The sequence below is a fragment of the Lynx canadensis genome, chromosome B3, assembly GCF_007474595.2.
Source record: "Lynx canadensis isolate LIC74 chromosome B3, mLynCan4.pri.v2, whole genome shotgun sequence".
Lineage (NCBI taxonomy): Eukaryota > Metazoa > Chordata > Mammalia > Carnivora > Felidae > Lynx > Lynx canadensis.
This window is the reverse complement of record NC_044308.2, coordinates 114889926-114915208: the sequence shown is the minus strand read 5'-3', so window position 1 is coordinate 114915208 and position 25283 is coordinate 114889926. Positions and strand designations below refer to the sequence as shown.

The following is a 25283-nucleotide window of genomic DNA, read 5'->3' as shown; positions in this document are numbered from 1 at the left end:
CAGCATGGCTTGGGAACAAGCGGACATGGGGCTCAGGGCAGGATCCCCGTGTCTCTCCCGTTGCCACCCGTTCTTGGCCCAGCAGGATCCCCAGCTGCCACCCGTCCTTGGCCCAGTCCTCCTCCCATACTAAGAGAAAGACTTGGAGCTGGGCCTCCCACACTGCATCTTGGCTCAGGCCACACCTCCTGCCTGATGTCCCTTTTGCTTCCTGTGGGACCAGCATGTGCTCGTATTAACGACTTCAGGCCACATTATCATCCCTCCAGTGCACAAGGCAAAGACTTCACTGTACCCAGGAAGGACGTGCCCTGCGACAGCACCCTCCACCTTCCCCAACGCTGGCGGACGTCCTGACATGCCCAAGCAGCTCGAGCACAGGGACCGGGTCTTACTCACCCTGGCATCCCAGCTGTTAGCTTAGCACCTGTCACGTGCTGGCTGACAAATGTTTTCTGAGAGGAGATAAACATAATACTTATTGAGCACACTTATTCTGGATGCCGTTCTGAGTGGTTTACAGGCCTCACTCACCTCGACAATTCCTTGAGGGAAACACTAGTGCTATCCCAGGCCAGGAGCAGGGGGAAGGACTGAGGCACTCATGTTGGGTGCAAAATGTAAGGGGGCACCAAACAAACTCAGAAATCGAGACAGATTTTTTTTTTTTAAGTAATGTCTACACCCAGTGTGGGGCGTGAACTCACAATCCCAAGATCGAGAGCTGCAGGCTGTACTGACTGAGCCAGTCAGGTGCCCCAAAATAGATATTTTAAAGACATATTCTGAAAAATCAAAATTAATGCAAAGTATCCAGAATGAACAGAAACTAACATCTGAGATACAGACAGATCTGGCCCTGACTTACACCACTCACTCCACTCACCTCGCCCTAATCCCAGCCCTATCCGATTCTGTCTTTATTGGAATTTTTGATACTGTGTTCAACAATTCCATTGCCAGGATTTATCTAAGGAATTAATCAAGGCTATGTGTAAAGGTGCACCTACAAAGGGTCCATTGTTGTGTTGTTTATAAAAATGAAAAACTGGAAAACATATTTAGTTGAACCCTATGAAACTTCCAATAGTGACCATTTTTGACCCCAAAACAACCCAATTTCATATTATCCTATGCAATCTAATCTTCAGAGTCCATGAACTGTGATGGTATATATAATCTATGGAATATTCACCCATCGAAAATCTAGGCAGCCATTAAAAAATATTTGGAAGGCGATGACATAGAAAGGTGTTCATGATACAGTGTTAAAAGAACCAGTTACAGGGGCGCCTGGGTGGCTCAGTCGGTGGAGTGTCCGACTTCAGCTCAGGTCATGATGTCACAGCTCATGAGTTCGAGCCCCGCGTCGGGCTCTGTGCCAACAGCTCGGAGCCTGAAGCCTGCTTCGGATTCTGTGTCTCCCTCTCTCTCTGCCCCTAACCCACTCACATTCTGTCTCTGTCTCTCTCAAAAATAAATAAACATTAAAAAAAAAAAAGAACCAGTTACAAAACAGCATAAAATGCATGATTTTATTTTCAAAAATCCACCTAAAAAGATCTGAATTGATTATTCACCAAGATGTTAATAATGGTATTATTTGGGGTGATTTTCATCTCCTTTTCAATTTCCTGTCTTTTGTATATTAACCATGTACTATGTCTAAAGGGAGAAAAAAGAATAATGAAGAAAAACCTCATACCTTTGGTCTCATACCTTCCTATCAAAAGACTTTTCCAATCCCTTCACCCCTGACAGAGGGTGAGAGACACCCATTTTACTAGTCATGTCCTTTCACAGATGGAACTTCCAGGCTCTGGCTCTCAGTCCTCCTGGCCTGGGCTCCCGGCACCTGACCCTTCTTTTCCTCCGGCCCTTGCACCCTCAACACTCGGGCTTTGTTGGAGAACGTGCTGTCTCCACCACCGCCGCCTTCACTGCCAGCCCCTCCTCGGCTGATCTTCAGGTACAGAAGACACGCCTGAGCACAGAGGATTGAGAATCACTTTGCTGTCCTCCAGGCAAGTGAAAACAGCGCTGCATGGGTGACAGGCTTTCTGGGGGCCTGGGGGGGGGGGGCGGGGGCAGGAATCTTGCCTTCAGTCTTCCACTACCCTCCTCCATCTTTTTAAAAAAATGTTTATTGGGGTGCCTGGGTGGCTCAGTCGGTTAAGCGTCTGACTTCGGCTCAGGTCATGATCTTATGGTCCGTGAGTTCGAGCCCCGCGTCGGGCTCTGTGCTGACAGCTCAGAGCCTGGAGCCTGCTTCCGATTCTGTGTCTCCCTCTCTCTCTGACCCTCCCCCGTTCATGCTCTGTCTCTCTCTGTCTCAAAAATAAATAAACATTAAAAAAAATTTTTTTTAAATAAATAAATGTTTATTTATTTATTTTGAGAGAGAGAGAGAGAGAGAGAGAGAACACGTGTGGGAGGGCTGAGCCACCCAGGCAGCCCTCTTCTCCTTCTTCATGCAGCTGAGACTCATCGACTTTGGGGGACCAGCTGTTTCTTTCCTTTCCTTTTAAAATGTTTTTAGATTCAAGGTTTGTTTGGTTTTTTTTGGTTTTTTTTTTTTCAATTCCAGAAAGTACAAAGACTAGGAATCACCTGCCCTGCTACCAGAATTAACAACTTGTTAACATTTTGTCAGATTGGCTGCAAGCCTCTCTTTTCAAAAAACAACCGAAATAAAATGTTGCCAATAAAGTCAAACTCCCTGTTGGTCCCCTCCTCCGTCTCTCTCCAGGAACGCTCACTGCTCTAAGTGTGCTGTGTATCCTCTTTGGTCGGTTGTTACACTTTGAGATACACACGCACACATACACACATACATCCAGGAACAATAGACACAACTATATTCTTCGAATTTGCACAACTGCATCCTACAGAATCCTCTGCCATCCCCCTCTAACATCATGGTTTTAAACACCATTTGTGCAGATACACATTGATCTAGTTCATTTATTTTACTACTCCCAGGTACTCCATTCCAGGTGGGTGGGCCTGATCCCTCCGCATGGAACTCTCGAGGGCTCAGGTAACACGAAGGCTTCCCTTGACCTCAGAAGTTCTGTTAATTTGGGGATCCTGAGCCAAGTGCAGGGAATCTCCCCAGCCCATACCTTTTGGTCCAGCCAACCCTCCAAACCTTGCCCCAGCCCTTTGATCTTCCCCCCAACGCTGGCAGGTGCTGAGAGGGCCCTGCTCCTCTCCCTTGTCTGACCTGTGAATGTTTCTTGGCTTTCTTGGGTTCCCCATCCTGACTTCGAGAAATACAGGAATTAAGATCCCTCACAAAGTCTGTTTTGCCTCGTAAGCCGTCCCATCGTGAGGTGGGCGTCCTGAGAGGTTGTGCGTCTCCCCAGGCTTTGGTGCCAGGCAACCCTGGGTGAATCCTGGCTCTGTTGGCAGATAACCTGCCCTCTCTGAGTCAGGTTCCCTACCTGTAAAAGGGGGGTTGTAACACTCGGGCCACCAGCCTGCTGTGACGGATGAAGGGAAAAGTATATGAAACCCAACTGGCAGGTTTCTGGCACATGCCAGGCGGTCAAAAGTGCTTCCGCCCTTGCCAAAGCCTCCCGTTCAGACCTCCTGTCTCTTCTCAAACCAGCAGCCACAGCGGTCTCTCAATATGTAAGACGGAGCACATCACTTCTTTGCTTGTGTGACTTCCCAGGTGAGGTCAGGAAGTCTCTGCCATATCCACCTTGGTCTCCTGGATTGCTTGCCACAGGGGGAGCCAGCCACCATACCGTGAAAACACTCAAGCAGACATGGGGAGACCCCCATACGGAGAAGAACCAAGGCCTCCTGCCTACGGCCAGCACCAGCTGGCCAGCCACAGGAGAGAGCCACCCTCGCTCCCCTGGATGACGGTGGCTGACATCTGGTTACAACCTCACCGAGAAACCCCGAGCCAGGCCACTTCCAAATACCTGACCCACAGAAACAACGGGAGAGAACAAACGATTATTGTTGTTTTCGGCCAATAGGTTTTAGGGTGATTTGATACGCAGCATTAATTAGTAACATACAAATGAACAAATGATGAGAACTTACAGTGTCATTACTAACTCGTGTACTAACACTCGTATAGCACTTACTATGTGCAAGGCATGATTCTACACACTTTATGGGGATTAACTCATTTAACCTTCAGAGCAAGCAGCCGTATGAATGGCTCCATTTTACATATGAGAAAACTGAGGCACGGCATGTTTCAATAACTTGCTAGTAAGGGGCAGAGCTGGAACATGAACGCTGACACTCTGGCTCCAGTGGCTATGCCCCTGACCTCTCTCCAGCTGCGTCCTGAGCAAAGCCACAACCAGGAATGTGGCACCAAGAAGCAGGAAAGGTTCCAAAGTTCACAGAGCCCACTGTGAAGGGAGGGAAGATGGAGAGGAAAAGGAAAAGAGCCAACCCTCTTCTCTTCCCTCAGACCCTCCAGGTTTCTACCCTGCTCCTTGGGTTTACAGCTCTGTCTCTTTGCTGCCAGTAGACTGGTCCCAGACCAGAGCTGACCCAGCTCTACTGAGTAAGTGAAAAAGTGCCACTGAACGTTTGCACAGTGGTTTAAAGCTCTTGTCCCATTCCCTTGGTTAGGGTTCTGCTCCACCGAGATGACCAGCTTCCCCTCCGTACATCTCCTGACACCGTGCAAGCCTCCTCCTTGCTTCTTCAAAGTGGCCAACTTCTTAAAGCATATCAGGTCTTGAAGGGGGGGGGGGGGTGGAATTCTCAAAGAAGACAACTTCATCAGGGCAGGATCACTCTATACAAAGCCCGTGTTCTACAGTCCCAGCCCGTGCCCTTTACAGACGTGGCTAATCGATCTCCTCTTTCCCGCTCAGTCTGCACACAGCTTGGGAATCCACAGTGCTGCAGGCTGCCACTTCCACAGGTCCTGGGCTGCCAGTAGAGCTGAGACCTATTTATCATTCTGGTTCTAACAGGATAAAGACGAAACACCAAAAGCAACAGACCAGAACTAATCCCTCTACTTTCCAAGGGAGTAAAAGGCTCCCTGCATCCAGGGCTCCTGCCCCTCCTACCCCTCCTACCCCAAAACCCATTTTCATCACAGCGAGAGCTTAGAAGGGATTTTGAAAAGAGAAGAGGCTGCAAGAAAACATTGACCTTGGTTTTAATGATGGTGTGAGGACAAAGGCCCATGCTGGGAGGTGTCCCGTGCCCGTAGAAGATGGTGCGTTAGGAACCGACGCCTCAGCGGCAGCTGGACCGAAGAGGACTTACCCCAAAGTCAAGGTAAACTGGGAATGTAGCCATATTCTTTACTTTATATAAAACCTTCTGCCTACAACCTTGTAGCCCTTTGGAGAGGGGTCACCAACACACATAAGGACCAGCACAGCCCAAAGAAATGGAATGCAAGCCACATAAGGAATTTCCAAATTTCTAGTAGCCACATTCAAAAAGTAAAAAGAAACAGGCAAAATTAATTTCAGTAATGTATTTTATTTAGCCCAATACGTCCAAGTATTACCATTTCAAAACACAGTCAATATTTTCAAATATTTGTGAGATTTTTTCATTGTTTTTCTCTTGTACTAAGTCTTTGAAATGCAGTGTGCATTTTACATTTACAGCACGCTTCAATTTAGACACGAAATTTTCACCAGAAATACCTGATTTGTATTGAGACTTCATAAAACTTACAGTTGAAAACGCAGATTCCACACACAGAGTGTTCTTTTAAACACTCCCAACAGTTTACCGAGAGTTGCAATGAGTGTCTGCTTTTAAATTTCAATCAGTTAAATTGAAACTAAACGAAAAGCCCAGCTCCTCCTGTTGCACTGGCCACACTTCAAGCGCTCGTGGCACGTGTGGCTGGTGGCCACGTATCGGTCACCGCCCGTCTGGGCCTTGCAGGGCTCTCCCTACCCGTGGGCAGGTGCCATCCTCCACCAGAGCCCCTGTGATGACGCTCAGGGTACCTGTTGGCCCGGCTCTTCAGAACTGTCACCTCACAACCAGTTTCTCTCTCTGACCAGGCCCAGGCCCTTTCTGACCCTCTCTGCGTGGTTTGCCCCCCGACTTGGTCAAATCAGCCTTCAGCTTCCCTGGGCTCCGTGCTTTGCGGTTCTCAGGCCAGCCCACCCAGGCGTGGTTCAGGGACCCTGCTGGACTGGAAGGGCTGAGTGGGTGATGCTTCATTCTCTGCTATGCAGACAAACCCCCCAAAAAAACCAAAAAACAAAAAAACAAGGGTTGGCAACATTGGGGAGCACCCAGGGGCAAGACATTTTCTCTCCATGTTTTGGGAGAAGGCCCCTGCCATTTTCGTGCCCCCACAAGGTGGCACCAAGGCTATAATAACACATTACCATGGGCAGCTTCTGCTCTCTACCTGGCAAATGCCTTTTGGCTGATGCCTCCAAAAAGCCCCCCATCACCTTCCCTGATCCATGCAGTGTGTGTTCTCCGTCCCTTGATTCCCTTTCTCCCTCTCGCCTCGGGTTGGTGAACTATCTGGGGGCTGTGGCTCATTCCTATTAATTCACTCCTCCAAGGCACCCACACCACCGCAGACATCACTAACCGGATCACTCGTTCTGTCTCCGGAGCCTCAGGCAGTGTTCTTCTACCTCAAGCCCTGGGATAATGCCCCCCACCTCCCCCACTCCCCTCAGCCTCTTCCAGTCCCACCCCCCAGTGAGGAATTTCACACGGAGGGGGAAAGATTTGGCTTCTAAGCCAAGAATCTGGTCACAGACTTGTGAGACGCCAGAAGCTACCCCCCCACCCCCGCCCCCAAACTGACTGCATTCTTGGCAACACGGGTCCCCTCTGGCTGTGGCCTCCCGGGGCCAGACCCCCGTGAAATGAAAGGCCTTGAAATGTCAGAAGTACTCCCCAACAGTTGGTTGAAAGAAACTAGGAGCCAGGGCTGCTGTGAGAAGATAAAGGGATGAAAATGTGAACTCTGAAAAGCAGCATCTAAAAGGGCATGACTGACAGCGGTCTGGAATTGAGCGCGTGTGACCTGAACCACAAAGAGAGAGCAGCGGCAGCTTTCCGGGGACACACGAAGCCATGTGGTCCCCGTCACCGGGGCACGGGCAAGCCAGCTGAACAGCAGTGGGCACGGTCTCAGGCAGGCCCCGGCACAGCCATCTTGCTCCTGAAGGCAGCCCCTTTCATCCACTGCCTGTCTGAAAAAAAGCTGTGCAGGGTCCTTGATCCTGCCAGGCCTCCGGTGCCCACCTCCCACCTCTGTGCCTGGGGGGAAGGGCCTGGATGCTTCTGCCTTCGGGGCTCTGTTGTACAGAAGGGGAACCTGCCGACTGAGGGCAGAAGGGGAACCGCTTGCACAGAAGGACAAGACTTCCAAGTTCCTGCATTGCCAGAAGGCTTCCTTTCCAGAGTCCCAAATGCACCTGAGGAGGACGCGATGAACCGGGCAACAACAAAGGGGGACTTGATTAGGGACCACCGTATGGAGGAATTCTCCTTCCCACACAGAACTCTCTCTCTGGAGACAGAGCCCTCCCCCACTCTGCTTCCCTCCAGTATTTCAACAAGGGCCCCATTATCTTTTGTCTTTTAAATCTCTTCAGGCACCAGCACCCTCCATTCCCTCTCACATAAGACACACACACACACAGACACACACACACACACACACAAGTACCTCACTGATCTCACATTATAAAGAAATGAAGCGTTCCAGCTGAAGAGTATCTTAGGTTTACCTCTTTAAGAATCAACACTTCCTATTACATTTGATCATATTTCTGGAAAATGTTCTGAACTGACTGACGGTCCGCTGACGTACCAAGCCCGTACACTGAATGTAATTTATCACTTCCTGATGACTCAGGGACATGTTTCTGAGCCCTCTTCACCACGGCCCACAGGCCTAACGATCTGGACTTTCACCTCGGGTCACTCTTACCCTTGCTGGGTCTGCCCCAGCCAAGCGCACCGAGCACACGCCCTGTGGACATTGTGCCCTGGGCCTTGGCTGTCTGGAACAGTCTCCCCCTAGATGCCTGTCTGGTTCATCCTTTCCATTCACACGGCAGCTCAAACGCCATTTAATCGGAGAGGCCTTTCCTGGCCCCCCTTCTCTCATCTTTCTGTCCCCTCTTGTGGCTTTATTTGATTTTCATGGGACTCGCCCCCACCTAATGCACTGTGTATTTATCTGTTTGTGGTCTGTCTCTCCCACTAGGATGCATGGTCCTCAAGAGCAGGGCTTTTAACCTGTTCTGTGATCTCCGGGGCCTGGAACAGTCCGGGCACATAGTAAGCGCTCAGGAAATAACTGTCAAGCGAAGGAACAAATGATGCTGTCAGCACTGAGGACCAGTGTGTGCTTGTTGGGGGAGGGGGTTGCTCCAATCTCCCACGCCCCTTCCTGGTTGGTCCTTTGCTGCCAACTGTCACCTCTCAGTGCAGTGGCAGGCTCCTAGCAATTCTCTCATCCTGCTGCTTCTAATCTGTTGTATTTGTAACCCAGGAAAAGCGGAAGGTTGTGGGAGAAGGCCAACCTCCCGAACTCTTTAAACTGATTTTTATCGCCAACAATGATCATTTCCAGGCTGCGGCCTCAGGGCAATTCCATGCCTGTCTTCGGAGTCACGTCCAAGGGCGCTTGACTATTAATTCTCTGCTCAGGGCTCTCTGTGGCTTCCTTCTGATCTTCCCAGATTGTTGAGATGTCTGAAGTCCACCCACTGGACACTCCTACATAGGTGTCTGTGAGCATCCCCAGACACGCTCACAAATACCTCAGACTTCCGATTTAGCAGAAGGAGAGCCCCATAGCTCCATCCGACAGTGTTTTAAGAGAAGAGAACGGGGGGTGGGGGGGGTGGGTAGGTCCGGTTTATTCCCTGTGAGAAGTTAGAGGTTTCACACTCTTTTGCACACAAGTGGTCTGGGTTTTTGCACACCTCAGCCCCCAGCCTTACTCTCCTTCATCTAAGCACCATCAGACCTTGAGCCCTGGCTTGGGGCCACCTCACTGGTACAGAAGTGGGTCAACAAAGTCAAAGATGGTTTCAGTTGGGAGGCACCTCGGAGATGCTATAGTTCAACCCTCATCCGACAGATGAGGAACTAAGGCTCGGAGAGCGGAAGTGACTCGCCCGAGAAAACACAGCCCCTCGGGGGCAGGGCTAGATGCGGGTCGCTTGGTTTTCATTCTACATCCTCTCCCCATCCCCTCACACCTTGATCCCTGGCAGCCAACATCTGTCTCCATCCTGGGCCACTCTGTCCTGCTCGGTCCTGGCCCTGCTAGGGCCTATAATGGCAAGTCTCACACTCAGCATGTTAAGAGATGCCACCCACCTTTGAGCTCGGCGACCATGTTGTGCCTGATGTACCCTGAGCCACACCTCGCTTCATAGAATGGCAGGAAAGAGGCACCCGTGCCCTTGAGCTACACTTGAAGCTCTTCCTGATGGGTCCAGGAAAGTAGAAAGGCTACATCTGAGGCACTCTTGCCCTAATGTCTCCCCAAAGGTGGCCTGAGCCTTATCCTGCCTAAGAAGTATAACTGAAAAGTTTCTTCCATTTGCTCCTCTGTTTCAAAATACCCCAGCCTGCCACGCCTACGTGTTCTGATATGTTCACAGAAGTCCTCCGGGGTGGCCTCACTGTCTCCAGGCAGATACTGTTACAGGGTGTAGCTGAAATTCAGGGTGTGGGGGACACAGGCAGGCCTGGGCTTCAGGCAGGCAGGAAACCTTGGTGGGAGCCTCGTTCTGAGGAGCAGAAAAGACACTACAGAGGAGCGTTTCCTACTCCGCAGCTTTGCCTCTGACCAGCCTTGGCGCCCTCTCCCTCCCTGCTTGGCGGCTTCAAAGGAACAGGGAGGGGACAACACAGCGGCAGTTATGGGTCCTTTAGTCATCCTCTTCCTTGGCCTCCGTGTGCTCAGCCAGCCCTGCTTCCCAGGGCGCCAGGTCTCTTGTGGCGCACTAATTGGAGCCTATTTCGAATCCGGTTACGGAACTGCCTGACATCTTAGGAGACAGGCTAGACAACAAGCCTTTTCTCACCCCCTCACAACTGCCGCGGGAAGGAAGCGCTGACCAGTTGAAGAGGGGTGTGGTCAGCCTTTGGACTATTCCAATGATGGACGGTTCAGTGACAAAGTCTTCCTTCTTCTCTCCCCCTGCAACTTCTACCCACTGGCCCCAGTTATATTCCTCGATACGCTTGTGTCTCGTGCCTTTTCTGTTGGCTCAACGCTAAGCACTGATGGGAGATTCAGAAGTGCGAGACATGCTTAAGATGTTTACTTTCATTGAGGGGTCCACAGTGATTTTATTCAGCCCCTGAATACTTTTTAAAATAACTATCCTGATGGGTTTTGTTATTATAATGTTAATAGATGTTCATTATAAAAAATGTAGAAAAAGCCAAAAGACAGATGGGGGGATTACTCATACTCCTACTTGCCTACCGCTAACATTTTGTTCTATATGGTTTTTGCATTCTTCCCCCAACAAATATTTAAGGAGTAAACACAATGCATGGTGCTGACCTAGGTGCTCCTGGAAAGACACGCCGATGGATGCATCAGACTTGAATCTTGCCCTAAAGATGCTTCAGGGGAAAGAAGATACAGCATGAGCCTCAGAGGCAGAAACACCTAGGGTTTGGTGTTTTTTTGTTTTTTTTTTTTTAGGTTTATGTTTATTTATTTATTTTTGAGAGAGCATGAGGGAGGGGCAGAGAGAGAGGGAGAGAGAGAATCCCAAGGAGGCTCCCCACTGTCAGCACAGAGCCCGATGCGGGGCTTGAACTCATGAACTGTGAGATCATGACCTGAGCCGAAATCAAGACTCAGAAGCTTAACTGAATGAGCCACACAGGCACCCCTAGAAACACCTAGGTTTTTTTTTTAATTTTTACACATTTTTTATTTATTTTTGAGAGAGAGAGAGAGAGAGAGAGAGAGAGAGAAAGACAGAATCTGAAGCAAGCTCCGGGCCCTGAAGTGTCAGTACAGGGCCCAACACAGGGCTCGAACCCACGAACCATGAGATCATGACCTGAGCCGAAGTCAGATGCTTAATTAACCAACTGAGCCGCCCAGGTGCCCCTAGAAACACCTAATTTTAAAGGCACTTCCTAGTTGCCTGATCATCGGTAAGTAAGCCTCAGTTTACTCATATGTTAAGTGGACCTGATAACAGCACCCACTTATTAGGTTGTTGAGGGGAGTCAGAAAAGTTAAAGTTTGGGAGACATCTAACACAGTGTCGAAGGGTCTAATGAATGGAGCGTCTATAAATATCATACGGAGGTAAGGGGCATTACAGAGGCCAGTCGGGTACATATCGAAGACCACAAGTGTCTGTTTAGAGGAGAGAGATCAAGCCCCTGGAAACTGTTTCCAGAGCTAGTCGCACACCATCTGCGAGTGTACTAAATTGTCTGATTCAGTGAATGGAACCGCTGCCCAAGTGTGATCATCATTGACATCATCTGCTCCCCGCTCCTTTCAGAAGCCCTCAGTTTCCTGTCTACTTAGCCTCCTTGTGTCTTTGCCCTCCGGTCACAGGGAAGGTTTCAGGTCTCCTCCAGAAGCCGACAGGGGATAAATCTTCAATCTTCTAACTGTAATGAACTGCTCGGATACAGGCTCACCTCTGACCCCAGGGCGGTTTCCTCCATTACTGCAAGACAGTTCCCTGGGCAATTCAGCCCCGCCTTGCCTATCAGTGCCCCTCCATGTCTACTTAAATGGCATTTCCAGACCTGAGGGCTTCGTCTGCTCACAGAGCTGATAAACCACCAGAGAAGGAAGCCAGGCCCGATGCCTGGAACACAGAAACATAGGGCCCACTAGGAGAGTGAGCAGCTCCCTACTACAAATCCTGGGACCTCAAGCCTCAGGCCTCCCAGGGAGGTGACCCTTGGGCTGTCAGGCCCTTACCAGTCTTGGTGCCTCTATGCTGTCCCCAAGTCCTATGAGCAGGTCTCAACATGACCCAGGATGGGACCCCAGGGGCAGGAAACCAGGCCCTTCCAATCTGAACATTTTGGCAAAGGGAATTGTGGGTATTTGTGCGTCTCCCTCCTCAACCTCTTCCTTGTGTGTGGCACCTAGATGAATGAAATATAAAATCCTTTTCTGTGATTTAGGCAAACCGTATTCCCAAAGTTCCAAAATGCACACATTATAAATAAAATATAAACTCCTCCAGATCTGACTGAAGCCTCTGCTCTCAGCGAACGGCACCAGAACGGCCATCATATGTGTCCCCTCCCGCTAGGTAAGCAGGGATCCCTGCGAGGCCTCAGGGTTACCGCGGGACCTCCTCCGGACAGGGCCATGTCCGTCCACAAGCAAGAAACCTCACAACACGCATCAGGAAAATTCCCTTAAAGCCATTCGTCTGCTTCTAGAAATGAGGCTCTCATCAGCTTATCCAAGGATCAACAAACCTTACGAATCATTTAACCCCAATTTAACATAAAATAATCAAGGTCCAGAGGTAGAAGGACTTTGTCCACGGTCATCAGCAGTATTCCAAGTGTAGGGTGAGAAACTCCAGTTTAAGAAAACTCTTGCCTAAAACTTCCAGGGTTCCAAACAGGACATGTCGCAAATGAGTACCCCTACCCTGAAAATATTCATAACGGACAGCCTTTAAAAAGTATGTCTGTAAAGTGACATTCCGTGTAACACCTTAGCATCCTACCCAGGCTTCTTGGAGAACTGGCATATGGAACACCTAGGTGCCAAGTCAATCACAACCGTTCTTCCTGACCGTGAGGTCTGAAGACTGAAGGCCAGCCGTGTCTGCTCCACCGCCTGCTTTTTAGCTGCCGCCCAATGCCAGCCTGCATCAATGCAGATTCGAGTGGATTTCCTCAAATCCACTGCCTTGCCCATAAAACACAGCATGAAGAAATCACAAACCCAGCCACACTGCAAGCAGCCACTGAGGGATGGAGTCAGTATCTCCCTATAGTTTTACACATTCCATTACCAATTTTTCACATCACAATTTGTGACACATGGGCTGACAGCAGGACAGAATATTAAAAATCAGGACCTCCTGGAGAAATCCGGGCCATACGGTTGCCATGCCGACACCCCACAATGCCAAACAGCGCCTCCAAGGTCCAGAAACAACTTGGCTGCCTTGGAATAGCCCGGGCGTTGTAAAGGCAGAACTACCCCCTGGCCCAGGCTGTTATGCAGACCCTCCCTTTCCCAGCTCTGCTCTCTGTTCCCCAGGGGAGTGATGATGACGTTTGTCTGAATTTTCTCAGCCTCTGTCGGCAGGGCTGGCCACATCATCCGCTAAGAATTTGAAAATCCACATGCAGCGTCCTGGCCCAAGTACACAGAGACATGTTTTGGAATGGCAGGAAGACCTGTGAGAGGTTCACCACAGTGTTCGGGGGGCGGGGCGGGGGGGGAGAGTAATCCTCAGCTGCACCTGCCCCTTTCAGGCTGGACATAGGGTTCATAGACGAACACGCATTCCCCCATCTCCTTAGGTATAGTCAGATTAGAGCTCGGGACAAAATATTGGCGGGGTGGGGGGGTGTGAGGCTTGGCTGCTCCCAGAGATGGGCAGAAATCCTACTTGATTTGCCTAACAAGTACTTAAATCTTGCTGTGTGCATCGATGCCGGGATGTAAGAAGCTTCCAGCATAGTCCCTGCATGATGGCATATATGACTAAGAACCCCCCTGGAGTGAAACAGCTCGGAAGGTAGGAAGAAAATGCAAGGCTGTGTCCAGGGAGGTGTGTGACTGGGGACCAAGGCCTACAAAACGGACACCCAGGGCTAAAATGTAAGAACAGAGAGGTAGCTGGCCATGCCTGTAGGTGGCCAGAGAACTGTCTGTGGCTCACTCCCGGGAAACCCCCATTCTCCCTCTCTTCTTGCACCCCTACTCCCTGGATCCCTGGGATCTACCTGATAACCCTTCACACTTGAAACTTAGCTTCCAGTTCACTGCCCTTTCCTAATCTGCAGCAAAACAAACCCCAAGAGAACAAGGAGAGGGCCAGAGGGGATATTCACCGGAGCCCCCCATAACCTCCAATTTCCACCCCTCAAAACAAGTGCCATGTGCCCCCAGCAGAGCCCAGCACAGAGCCCAGGGCTCTCAGTCTGAGTGGCCTTCCCGGCTGATCTCAGAAGGCAAGGAGGAGTGGGGAGAGGTCCAAGAGCAAGGTCAGGATTCTGAAGTGGAGACAAAGGTGAGAAGACCCAGCCTCAGGCTCTGCTCCAGCAGCAGTTTCTTCCCTTCGGTTCCCCCTCCTCTCCCTTCTTCCCTCCTCCTCCCCCTGCCAAGTCAGACCCTCCCCCTCCAGCTCAGACCCTCCTCCCAACACATCACCATAGCGAAGGACAGAACATCCGGCCAGCCTGCTTCTCCCCTGGTGCTCCAAGCCCACCTACCCTGAGACCAGGGCTGGCCCTCCCCGGGTGTGAGAACGGGGCAGCTTATGTGGGTCAGTGCTGTGCAAGCTCCCTGCAGGTCTGGGGCCACTACCGATTTGGTCACTTCCCACTCCAGCCTGTCAGTCTGCCCAGATCCCAACACTCTGGGGTCTTTACACTGGAGGCTTTATCCTCATCAGCCTTTTGGCCCAAACATCCTCAAGTCCTTCGGAAACAGTTCTTAGTGACAGGGACCCTCAGCCTAGAAGGGAACCCTCCACCTAATCAGACTCACCCCCAGAGAGTTCAAGCCGACAGGGATCTGGGAATTGAGGGCGGGGGCTGGAAAACCCATAAACCCCAAGGTCTCCTCAGGCAAAGCTGGGAAATATGGTTCCTTTGCAGGAGATTTTTACTTCTTCCCGGGTGGGTAACAAGACACGGCAACTGGGGCAGGATGGGAATATGAGAACACTTCCACACTAACACCCGCCTCCACCATATTCCTGGGGCTCAGCTGCCTTTGCACAAATATCCCAGATTCTAGTCCACGCAAGCCTTCGCCCTCCTGAACCTGCACCTCCCGGAGGAGTTCCACACCCCTCCCTCCCCAGGCCCAGATATTTCCCATCAGAAAGGCCACCCACCCTCAGCCCCGCACTTTGCTCTCCCTCCCCCGGCTCCTCTTCTGGCCAAGCTGCCCCAGCCCAGCCGCTCGTCCCGGGGGTCGTCCAAGTCTCTCGCCCACCACCGGCCCGGTCGGAAGAACGCGGCCCGCCCGACGGAGCCTCTCCGCGGGTCCCAGAGCCTCCCGCCTCAACAGGTGCCCCTTCCACACCGAGCTGTCACCCGGGGCCCGGGCGGAGGCGGCGACAGGCACGCCCCCTGCAGGGCGGCGGGGGCTCCGCACGCCTTAGCCTAAGTCCCCCGAGCGCCTAGGGCCCCGGCAGCGCCGCGGAGGCCCCCGCCGTGCTCCGCCACCTTTGTTTCCCTGCTCGCTCTGATGTCGCGGGGCTGACCTAGAGAGAGGGACTCTCCCAGACCTAGAGCACACGCTGCCAGCAAACGCATCGTGATGGACCCTCGTGTTGGGGTGAGGGGCGCGTACAGAGACCTTTCCCGGACCCTGAGAACGCCGCGGGTGTTAGTGGGGAGTCTTCCGTGCCAAAGAAGCAAGTTTCAAGTTGATCCTTTGTTGAAAAGAGGGCGCAAAGCCCCCTGCGCCCCTAGACACCCTGCCTTACCCAGCGCCCCCACCCCACGTCCTTTGCCCCCAGGAGACTGGAGAGGGGGTGCGCACGGCCACCTACGCGCTCAGCCACACGAGGTTCCCGCTGCCGGCTCTCTGCGCGCATGGTCCAGCCGCCTTTCCGGGGCCGGCGAGGTGCGGACAGTCCCCGGCCCCTGGCCCCTGGCTCCGGCGGCGCAGTGCCGAGAGAGCCACGTTCCCAGTCGCGCGCGCACACCGGGCCCACCAAACTTGCAGCACTTTCTCCCAGCCCCCACCCGCTGTCACCCTCCCTCCATCCGTGCGCCCTGGCCCCGCTGGCCCGACAGAGGTTGCCATAACAACGGGCAGGAATGCTCCAACAGATACAAAGCCGGCAGGGCGCGGCGGGCACGCCGCCCCCGGCCCCGCGCCCTCTGCAGCCGCGCGGGGCTAAGGACGCGCGCCGCGGCTCCCCGGCCGGTCGCCCGGCGCGCAGGGCGTACTCACAATGAGCGGGATGGTGCGGTCCTCGCGGAGCTGCTCTGGCCTCCCGCCGGCCCTCTGAGCGCCCCGGCCGCCGGAGGATGCTGCGTGGGCTCGGTTGTCCTGCCATAAGTAGTAGAAAGTGCCCAGGATCCAGGCTACGGTCAGGATGGCGATGGCATTGGCGCGGATCTTCCTCATGGTGGGCGGGCGGGCGCCCCGAGTGGGGGGCCCGGCCGGCTTGCTCTCGGGGCCGGGGTGAGGGCGCTCGCAGCCCCAGCTGTTTGTTTTCGCTCGCGCCTGGCTGCTCAGTCCTGCAGAGCAGAAAAGGGAGAGAGGTGGGGGGTGGGGGGTGATAGGGAGAGACAGGAGCGCGGAGCGATCCTCACGGTCCTAATGCCCTTCAGCCCCGAGCGCGCGCGTCCCCCGGGCGCCCATTCATTGGCGCGCAGAGCCCGCCCCGCGCTCCAGTCCCCTCCGGCTGCCCGGGCCGCGGCGCACCGGCAGGGGAGCGCGGCGGGTGCGAAGCGGCGCGAGAGCGAGGCCCGGCGAGCCAGACGCCTGCGGTGGAATGGCGACGGGCCAGAGACAGCCTCTGCTCCCACCGCTCAGCGCCCGAGCGCCCGGCGGCTGCCCCCGCGCGGCCCTGGTCGGTCCCGCCTACCTCCACCCACCCCCCGCCCGAGCGGCCCTGAGTCACCGGCTGGAGATGCGCGACCCCGGCCCGGGCCCGCGCCGCGAAGCTGCGGTTCTGGGCTGCGCTCCGAACTGCGCTCTGGCGCGGGGCTTAAGGTGTGTTCGGCGGGGCCTTGGGAAGGGATGGCTGGGCGGGAGGAGAGTGGAGTTTGCACGGGAATCCTCCGCAGCCTGGGATTCCGAGCCGCGCGAGGGCCGGCCCCGAGGAGGGATTGGAAGCTGGTGCGCTTGACATTCGAGGAGAGCGAAGGGGACTCGACTCTGCTTCACAGCCAGCGAAAGAGGAATGGGGGTACAACCCCTCCACATCTTCCATTGGCCTGGGGCTCCCAGCTTTCATAAGGCTTCCCTCCAGACCCTTCTCCTGCCCCCTGGGGAACCGTGAGATATCATTACCACTATTTCACCAGGAAGAAAGGAGGCCAGAGAGGCTGGAAGATTGGCCAGAGGCCACGCGACTAATTAGTGGTCAGAGCCCAGTCTAGAAGCCGTCTCTCCGTTTGCACTTTCCACGAAGTGCAAACACCGTGGTGAGACAGGACACAGACATCACTGAGATTTTACCCCAGGCCTGGAGGCATTGAGAATCCCGGGTGGAATGCTCTTGTCCAGAGCAGAAGGAAAGGTGGGCTAGGAGATCAGCACAGTGTCGGGCACAGAGCAGACTCGCAATGAATAGATGTTGCCTAAACCAAGCAGGGATCACGGAGGAAGAAATATTGTATTCCAAGGGAGGGTCTTAGAGAAGGCTTTTCATAGAAGTTGGATAAACTTTTGAATAAATTCTGAAGAGGGAGGGCAGGGGGAGGGCAGGGCGAGGTATTAGATTCATGAACAGCCAGAGCAAATGTCCAGAGGATGGCAGTCCTTGATGCATTCAAGGACAAGAGCTGCTTGGTATTGCTGGGGCCAGGATGCTGGAAAGGGCCTGGTGGGAGTCGACTTTGGGCAGGCTGGGCGCTTGAATGCCACGGTCAGAGTTAGCAGGGGGTTTAGTTCTTGCCTATGCTACTGGACACTGGCTCCCACATAGGGTCCTGACCCACTTAAGGTCCTGGCCTCTAAATGAAGCTGCCTTAGGAAAGGGGAGGTCAGACAGCTCATGCCTTCCCCCAACCACCCCTCATCAGCACCACTCATTTTCCCCTGTTTCTCCAGTGTGCGGGACTGAACCCTGCATGTAATAGATGCTTAGTGCATTTCTGTTGGAATGAAGTAAAATGAAGAAAGAAAACCCTAATTAGTTTTTTGCTGCAGAAAGATCATCGTTGCAACTGCAGTGCCCACCTCCTGACTCAGAAAACTAACCACGAGGACACATACACAAGTCCAAAAATGGCCCTACCAAGAATATGACCCTGGAAAGAGAATGTACAAAGAGAGTCCCACAAAGAGTAGCAGGGAGTCTGAGGCCCAAGCCACGCAGCAGTCAGGGACAACAGGAGGTGGGTGTGAAGGGGCCACTGGCCCTGGAGCAGTGGGCCAGCCTTGCTGTCAGGTGTCTCGCCTGGGGAGTTTAATTAGGTTGCACTAGGAGCCAGGATCCATTTCCACAGATAATGCCATAGCATTATCCACTGCCAAGCCATAGCCCGGTTTCCATGGGAGCCATGGGGTTGACCCGGTAGTCATGTCCTCTGTGGGAAGCCAAGAAAAGTTTGTTGCTTAAGGGTCAGGCCCACAGGCATCTCCAAACAACAAGAAAACATAAGGAAACTGCCCTTCTGGTGTCCCCACTTCCACACAGGCTCTCAGGTCAACCAGGTGGAAAGACTTGGGCAATGGCCCTCTGCTGCCATAGGCTGCCTCCCTCAGCCCAGCCTGGCCTGTGCATGTCTAGTTGCCTTTGGTCTTGAGAAAACCAGGTGAGAGGATGTGGGATCCAAAGACATCGCACCAACCCCTAGTGAGAAGCTCCAAACTCACGCCTAGGCCTGGGGAATGAAGCTAGAACCCAGAATCAGGCGGATGGGGTTTCTGATGGCTCTAGAAGGAGGGCTGTATGAGGAGAGGGAGGCAAGGAGGATGCAGAATTTGGCAGGATTTCTACATGTCTCACCTCTTCCTCTCCAGGGGTCAGTGGTGAGGATGCTACACCTCTGAAACAATTGTCACTTGTAGCTCTGTCCCAAAAAGAAGGCTGTTTCCCTGCCCCCCACCCCCGCTCCACCCACCACCAGGAAAACCCCATAGAGACATCGCCTCTCTGGGTGATGTTAGACTTCAGAGCCAGCCCTTCCTTAGATGGACATAATAAACTTCCCACGGTGGTGGGGCGGGTGGGGTGGGGGATAGGGAGGCGGGTCACGACCATGCTCATTTGGCCAACAGAAATTTGACGTAGGCGGAGGCTAAGTGATGGGCCGGAAGCCACAGCACACTGGGAAGGGCCGGGAGCTAGCACCTGCCACCTCAGCTACAGCCCGTGGTCTTTCTTCCAGATCTGGATCCTAAATAGGTGTGGGCCGAGGCTCAGCCCTCCATGAGATGGATTTCAGTGTTCAGAGATAACAGTAAGCATTGTTTCCTCTCTGGTCCTAGGAATGGATTCCAACAGAACCCTAGAATCAAAGCAACACCTAAGAGACTTGGTGTTGCCCAACACGCACTGAACTTGGAAAACAAGAGTGATAATGATAGCTGCAGTTCACTGGGTACCCACCAGGTGCCGGCCCCTCACACACGTGATCTCTGGAGCACCCACAACCCGCATGCCGGGACTTGGTGACACTCTCGATTGCCAAAGGGCCATACAGCAGGTAAGAGGTGGGGCTGGGTTTGAGTCCATTCTCCATGCTACTGCCTGGGTCCCTGTACAGGGCTTCTGAGCACACTGGGGAGTCTGTAGGGTGGTCAGAAGTTCTGTACGCAGGGACCTTACTTCCCCGCTGGGGCATCCATTTTCTCCTCCGGAAAAGGAGGCGTGCGGGGAGATGACCTCTGAGGTCCCTCTAACTGTGCCCTTTTTGGACTTCTCGTTCCTTGGACAGTTTCTCCCTTGTGGCATTACTCTCCGGCATGGTCCCCGTCTCTTTGAAAGCGGGCAAAGCCAGCACTCAGGTAAGCTGGGAAAGCCGTGTGCCCCTGGCGCTCCCAGAGGCCCCAGGGAACTCTGCCCGTGTACATTTGATGTCGGGGTGGATAACAGAGTGGGGAAAGGGAGTAGAGTTCAGGTGAGAGCCTAGCTCTGGAGTCAGACAACCTGCATTCAAATGCCGGTTCTGTCACATATTAGGAGAGTGGCTTGGGCAAACTCTTACCCCAGCCCACCGCCCCCCCCGCCCTTAGGCACTGCTGCTGGCTGCTGGGGCGAGGGGCTCGTGCAGGAGATTGCTCAGCAGGACTATGAAGAACAGACCCCAGAGAGGCCAAACAACGATGACCGTCCTGCCCCACCAGCGCGTGCCTGCCCACCTCTTCCGAGCCTGTGCTGAGCGGCCTGGAGAGGCCGAGTGCAGGGCCCCACCTGCGTCCATTCTCGCCAGCATACCCAGTATCCTTGAGAGTCAGTGGGCTTAGAAGCCTCTTGCCCTGTCTGCAGCTACAGCGGGGACTCAGACGGTGGGTGAGGGAGACTGGTTAGACCCCCGTGTCTGCTCTAAGCAGGAAAGGAGGCAGAGACAGGGGACAGAACGTGTGTGACCACGCAACAGGCACGGTGCCGAAGCCCGATCGCAGAAAACTCACAATGACCCCACGAGGAAGGCTGGACCCTCTTCGGGCCAGTGCCTTCGGAGGTCACCCAGCGATCAGTGGCACATGTGCTGCCCACTGCCAGCTGGCCACACTCAAGGCACCGCTGTACCTGAGGGAATGTTATTTCTAAGTCTCCATAAACCATCAAGGAGAGGACCTGGCTGTTTGAGAGGAACTCCATCATCATTCTCCTGTTTGGCTTTTCACTGTGTTTTCTGCCACTGGACCATAAGCTGCATGAGGGCAGCAGTCCTCGTCCTGTTCACCATGGTCTCCCCAGCTCTTAGAACAGTGCTTGGCACATAGCCGCACATACACGCTCATTAAGTATGGGTTGATGGGAGGGAGGGACGTAGTAGCTGGATGCAGCCTGCAGTTCTCTCTTGAGTCCGGCACCTGAGAGACGATGCAGGACTAGAGCCCAGAGAAAGGAAGCGACTTGGCTGGGGTCAGTGCGGGCCAGCGGAGTGAGTAACCTGGGCTGCCCAACAGGGCTTCCTCGGGAGTGCTGCCCCACCCTGCAATCACGGTGATGGGGGCCGAACGCTGCTGCGCCGGGATGGAGGGGTGAGAGGTCCTCTGTGGTTCCATCAGAAGCTGGGAGGAGTGACCCTGGTTCTGGGGGATAACTGCAGGAACTCCGAATATTATTACTGATCATGGAATGAGCCAGCTGTTGCATTTGGGAATAATAAGATTGCAGAGGCTGAGGGCTAATTAGAAATGTGTCAGATGCTTTTTCTTAACAGCAAGGAATTTCTACAAAGGAGAGATGCATAAGTAAAGCCAGTTGGTCAGCAGAATTGGTCCCGGGGGCAGAGCCCTTTCCAAGGCTTCCCTGACCTTCCCCATCTCTTATCATGTTCTCCTTCAGTCCTTCTCTCTCTGCACGGCTTCCAGGGAGATGAGTGGCAAAGGTCCTCAGAGCAGAGCAGATGGCCGCAAATGCCAGGGCAGTCCTTGTCACATGCCCGTCTCTCACCCTTGAATGGGAATTCCTCTGAGCAGGGCCTGGCAGCCTTCTTTTGTGTCACCAGTTTCTAGCACAGTATTTGGGCATCACGGCAGCACTCCCTGAATATTTGTGAAGTGAGCGAAGGAGTGAATAAATACCTAGGGTGGCCGGCTGCTGCTACTCCCCCTTCTGTCGCACGAAAATGCAATAAGCCTGCTCCACGGTAAAGCCTGTTTACCCATTGCGGGGGGGCGCGGGGGTGTTCCCAGTCCCTTCCTTTCCTGCTTGAGGGCTCACCATGCCAGGCAATTCTACGTTCCAGGGATACAAAAATGAACAAAAGCTGATCACAGCTTCCAAGGAGCCCAGTAACTGACCATGGGGAGATACACATAGATCGTCACAAGACGATATAATGGAACTCTATAGAAGCCCAAAGGGGGTTTCTTCAAGTAAGAAGTCATCTGAGAGCTGTGTTCAAGGACAGGCAGGTAGGCAAGAGGTGGAAGAGCATTCTGGGAAGAGGAAGAGGCAAACGAAGGGCGCTAAGATGTGCAAGTGAATGGCAGCATAGGAAATTGTGAGGGGGTTGGGTGTACGGGGGAGGGGGTGGTGATGGCAATGAGGTTAGAGGGGTAGGCGTTGACCAGTTAACAGACGTCTTCCAGGTCTTTGTAGGAAATTTGAACTTACTCTGGTAAGCTGTGGGGAACCATCCAAGATTCTAAAACAGGGAGTGACATGATCAGGTATACATTTTAGTGAGGAGGCTGGAGACTAGTGGCACGGGGTCACAATGATACTGCAATAGTCCAAGCAAGCAGTGCTGTGGGCCTGGACTAGGGCAGAAACCCTGGAGGAGAGACTCAAAAGGATTTGGAGATCAGCTAGAAGTGGGGATAGAGAAAGAAATTAAGAACAGCATGTACATTTCTAGTGTAGGAGCCAAGTGCTTTGGTGTAAGGTAACCAACCATTAACTGAAATGGGCAGTGTGGGAGGAGCAGATTTGGGAGGTATGTTCAACTGAACTTGATTTCTCTGTGGTCTGTCCAGAAAGGCAGCCGTAAATCCAGGTCTGGTGCTTAGGAAGAAGAGTGAAAGAAGCTGGTCACGTAGAGAGGAGAAAGCCAGAAACACAACTGGGGCATTGCTGGGTGGCTGCCCATGTGCCCGGCACCTAGGCATAGGAGAGGACCATGTGCGTGAGATTAGGACTTCTGGATCCCTCGGGTGAAAATGATGCCACGGAGAACTGGCAGTTTTTTCTGCTTCTGTTGGATGCCCTGTTTCAAGACCCCGGGCCCAAGCTCTTGGGAATGCTCATTTCTTTTTCAAGAACCCCATCACCTGGTGGATATTAGGATGGACCCCTAGACTTAGGGCTGGAGCAAAATTTGGCTCAGAGAGTACGCAGTAAGACCAGAGAGAATTTGAAGTGAAAAAGCCCTGCTCCTGCAGCTTCTTCAGTCTAATTGTGCCTGCTGTTGATACCTCCATTTTCCCTGGGAAACTGGGGGGGGGGGGGGGGGGGAGTGGGGGGTGGAAATTAAGGGAATGTTCCTGGGATTGGTACATATTTTGAAGCTCTCAGCAAGGCTGAAAATATCCATCGATATATTTTGAAGTGTAATTTCCACTCCCTTACCAGCCAAAATAATTGAACAGGAAGAAAAAGCTGTTAATGCAGGAGGCGTGTAACATCAGATCCACATTGCCTGGAAATTTACCATTTCAAAGCAATTGAGGGTTTTTACTGCCAGTGTTTACAGTCATACATGTCCCCTCTCTCTGAAGCCATCAAAAGGCCCATCAATCTGGCTTGGACACTGAAATCGTTCACAATGTCTGGAGCGAATGTCAAAGCAGAGAGTATTTTTAAAAATTATGCTGCCCTTTTGTCAGCATATACATCTTGGGGCGTCTCTTCCTGGGAGGCGGGGTAAACAGTAGGACTGTCTGTGCTCATGGATCCAGTGGTGCCAGAGCGCCATAGTGGCATGGCCAGGCACACCTCCACACGCCCCTTGGCGTCTCTGACCTGGGGTCCGTGCACGGGCTGTCCTCTTATTCGACTCTGGGTGGGCAGGCCTCCCTCTTGCCCAACAAAAAGTGCCTGCCTCTGCCTCTGCCTCTGGCTCCAGCTCGATGACACGAGGTCCGAGGGATGTAGGTTCCTCAGTAGAGGAGCCAGGTCACGCTGTCCCTCACAGCCTCTGCCCAGCTCAGTGGGACAGACAACAGACAGTAGACTTTGCAGACTTTTGTTTTCTGTCTGCTGCCAATGCCTGTGTGTGTGTGTGTGTGTGTGTACACGTGCATGCACATATGCGTGCTATTTTTCAGTGTGAAATTTAACTTTGGGGTTTTCCCGGAAATGACTGATTTCTTTCCCTATATTTGTGTCCAATAGAGGAAATTTCTAAATCCGTGCCCCACATTTGTCTTTCATTTCGGAATCCGTATCTTTCCAGAGGCCACTACCTAAAAAGTGCCATTAGCTCACTTGGTAACCCTGGAGAAGTCACTTTCTGGACCTCTTCTCATGTTTGAAGTGAGGCTTTGGTACAAAGGGTCTTGGAAGGTCCTTTCTAGTGCTAGCATTTTAAGACTCTATTATTATTTTTTAATGTGTATGTACTTTTGAGAGAGACAGAGCATGAGTGGGGGAGGGGTAGAGAGAAAGGGAGACAGAGAATCTGAAGCAGGCTCCAGGCTCTGAGCGAGACCATGACCTGAGCCGAAGTCAGATGCTTACCCGACTGAGCCACCCAGGCGCCCCAGTTATTTGAATATTTTAAACCATTCCTGCCCCAGCAAGAATTATTGGCCATAAACCGAGATACAATTTTCTTTATTATCGTTTAGTCCCTCCACACACATTACATACATATACATCCAGTTTCAAATGTTCCATTGGATCAAAAATCTAAAAACTACTAGATTAACAGCAGACCTAAAAAGGAGAAGTTAGAAGAATGTGCAAGAAATTGGAACATCCAGGATGCCCGAAGAGGGAACTTCAGAAGTGGGAGACTTTTCATCACACGTTCTTTTGTATCTTTTGCATTTTTTGCCACATGCATTTATTACCTCTTCAGTTTTAACATTTTTTTTAAAGCAAGAGTCTTCCTTTCTCTTTCTTCTACCACAGGCCTCTTTGCAGCTTAGTTCCTGGGCGTAGAGGAGACCATGACGGACCGGCGTCATGCCCTGGAAGAGCCACCCCTCAGCCCAGGCCCTGCCCAACACCAAGTCCCAGCCCTCCAGCTGGGTTGGCCGACAGCCCTGCCCCCCCGGCTGCCCCATGCGCGTGGAAGGGTTCTGTGGGTGCGCACCACAGCTGGCTGCCCTTGCTGCCGCCACTCTGGCTGGGTTGTCGGGCTGGTATAGGGACTCCATTCAAGGGGTTCCAGTAAGGGGCTGGCTCTCATGGCTCCAGCAGCCTGATGCGCAAAGGGGCCCAAGAGTCCAGTAAACGGGGAAGTGCAAGAATCCAGCTTTAAATTCTCCAGCTCTTGCCATTCCCTTTCAAAGACAGGCTGCTTTTTGTTTTGTTTTCTGCCGATATAACATGAGGGCAGGAACATGAAAGGAAAAAGAACAAAAGGACCAGAGATGCACGGGGAGAAGGGTCTTTAAGGCTCCCCTTTCTCCTGGCCCCACCCTCATGCTGCTGGCCTCTGCTTGGCAGAGCTGGCCTCTCTCACTGGTCTCGCTCCCCTGGTTTTCTCCCCTAGTGTAGCTCCTGCTCAGCTTTCCCTTGTGACGTCTAGCTACCACCCGGCCTTCTTCTTCTATCTCCTGTTCTTATCACCTTCGATGGGTGCAGGCCGTCACTCCT

General features: G+C 52.8%; 1 protein-coding gene across 1 annotated transcript in view; it reads right to left on the bottom strand.

The window, feature by feature from the left end:
• Positions 1 to 16476, bottom strand: part of GALNT16 (polypeptide N-acetylgalactosaminyltransferase 16) — a 92991-nt gene extending 76515 nt beyond the window's left edge. Inside the window, exon 1 of the mRNA XM_030319413.1 lies at positions 16118 to 16476. Within this exon, the coding sequence (XP_030175273.1) occupies positions 16118 to 16294 (177 nt within the window). The 5' untranslated portion in view covers positions 16295 to 16476. The remainder of the gene's footprint in view (positions 1 to 16117) is intronic.
• Positions 16477 to 25283: the final 8807 nt, after the last annotated feature.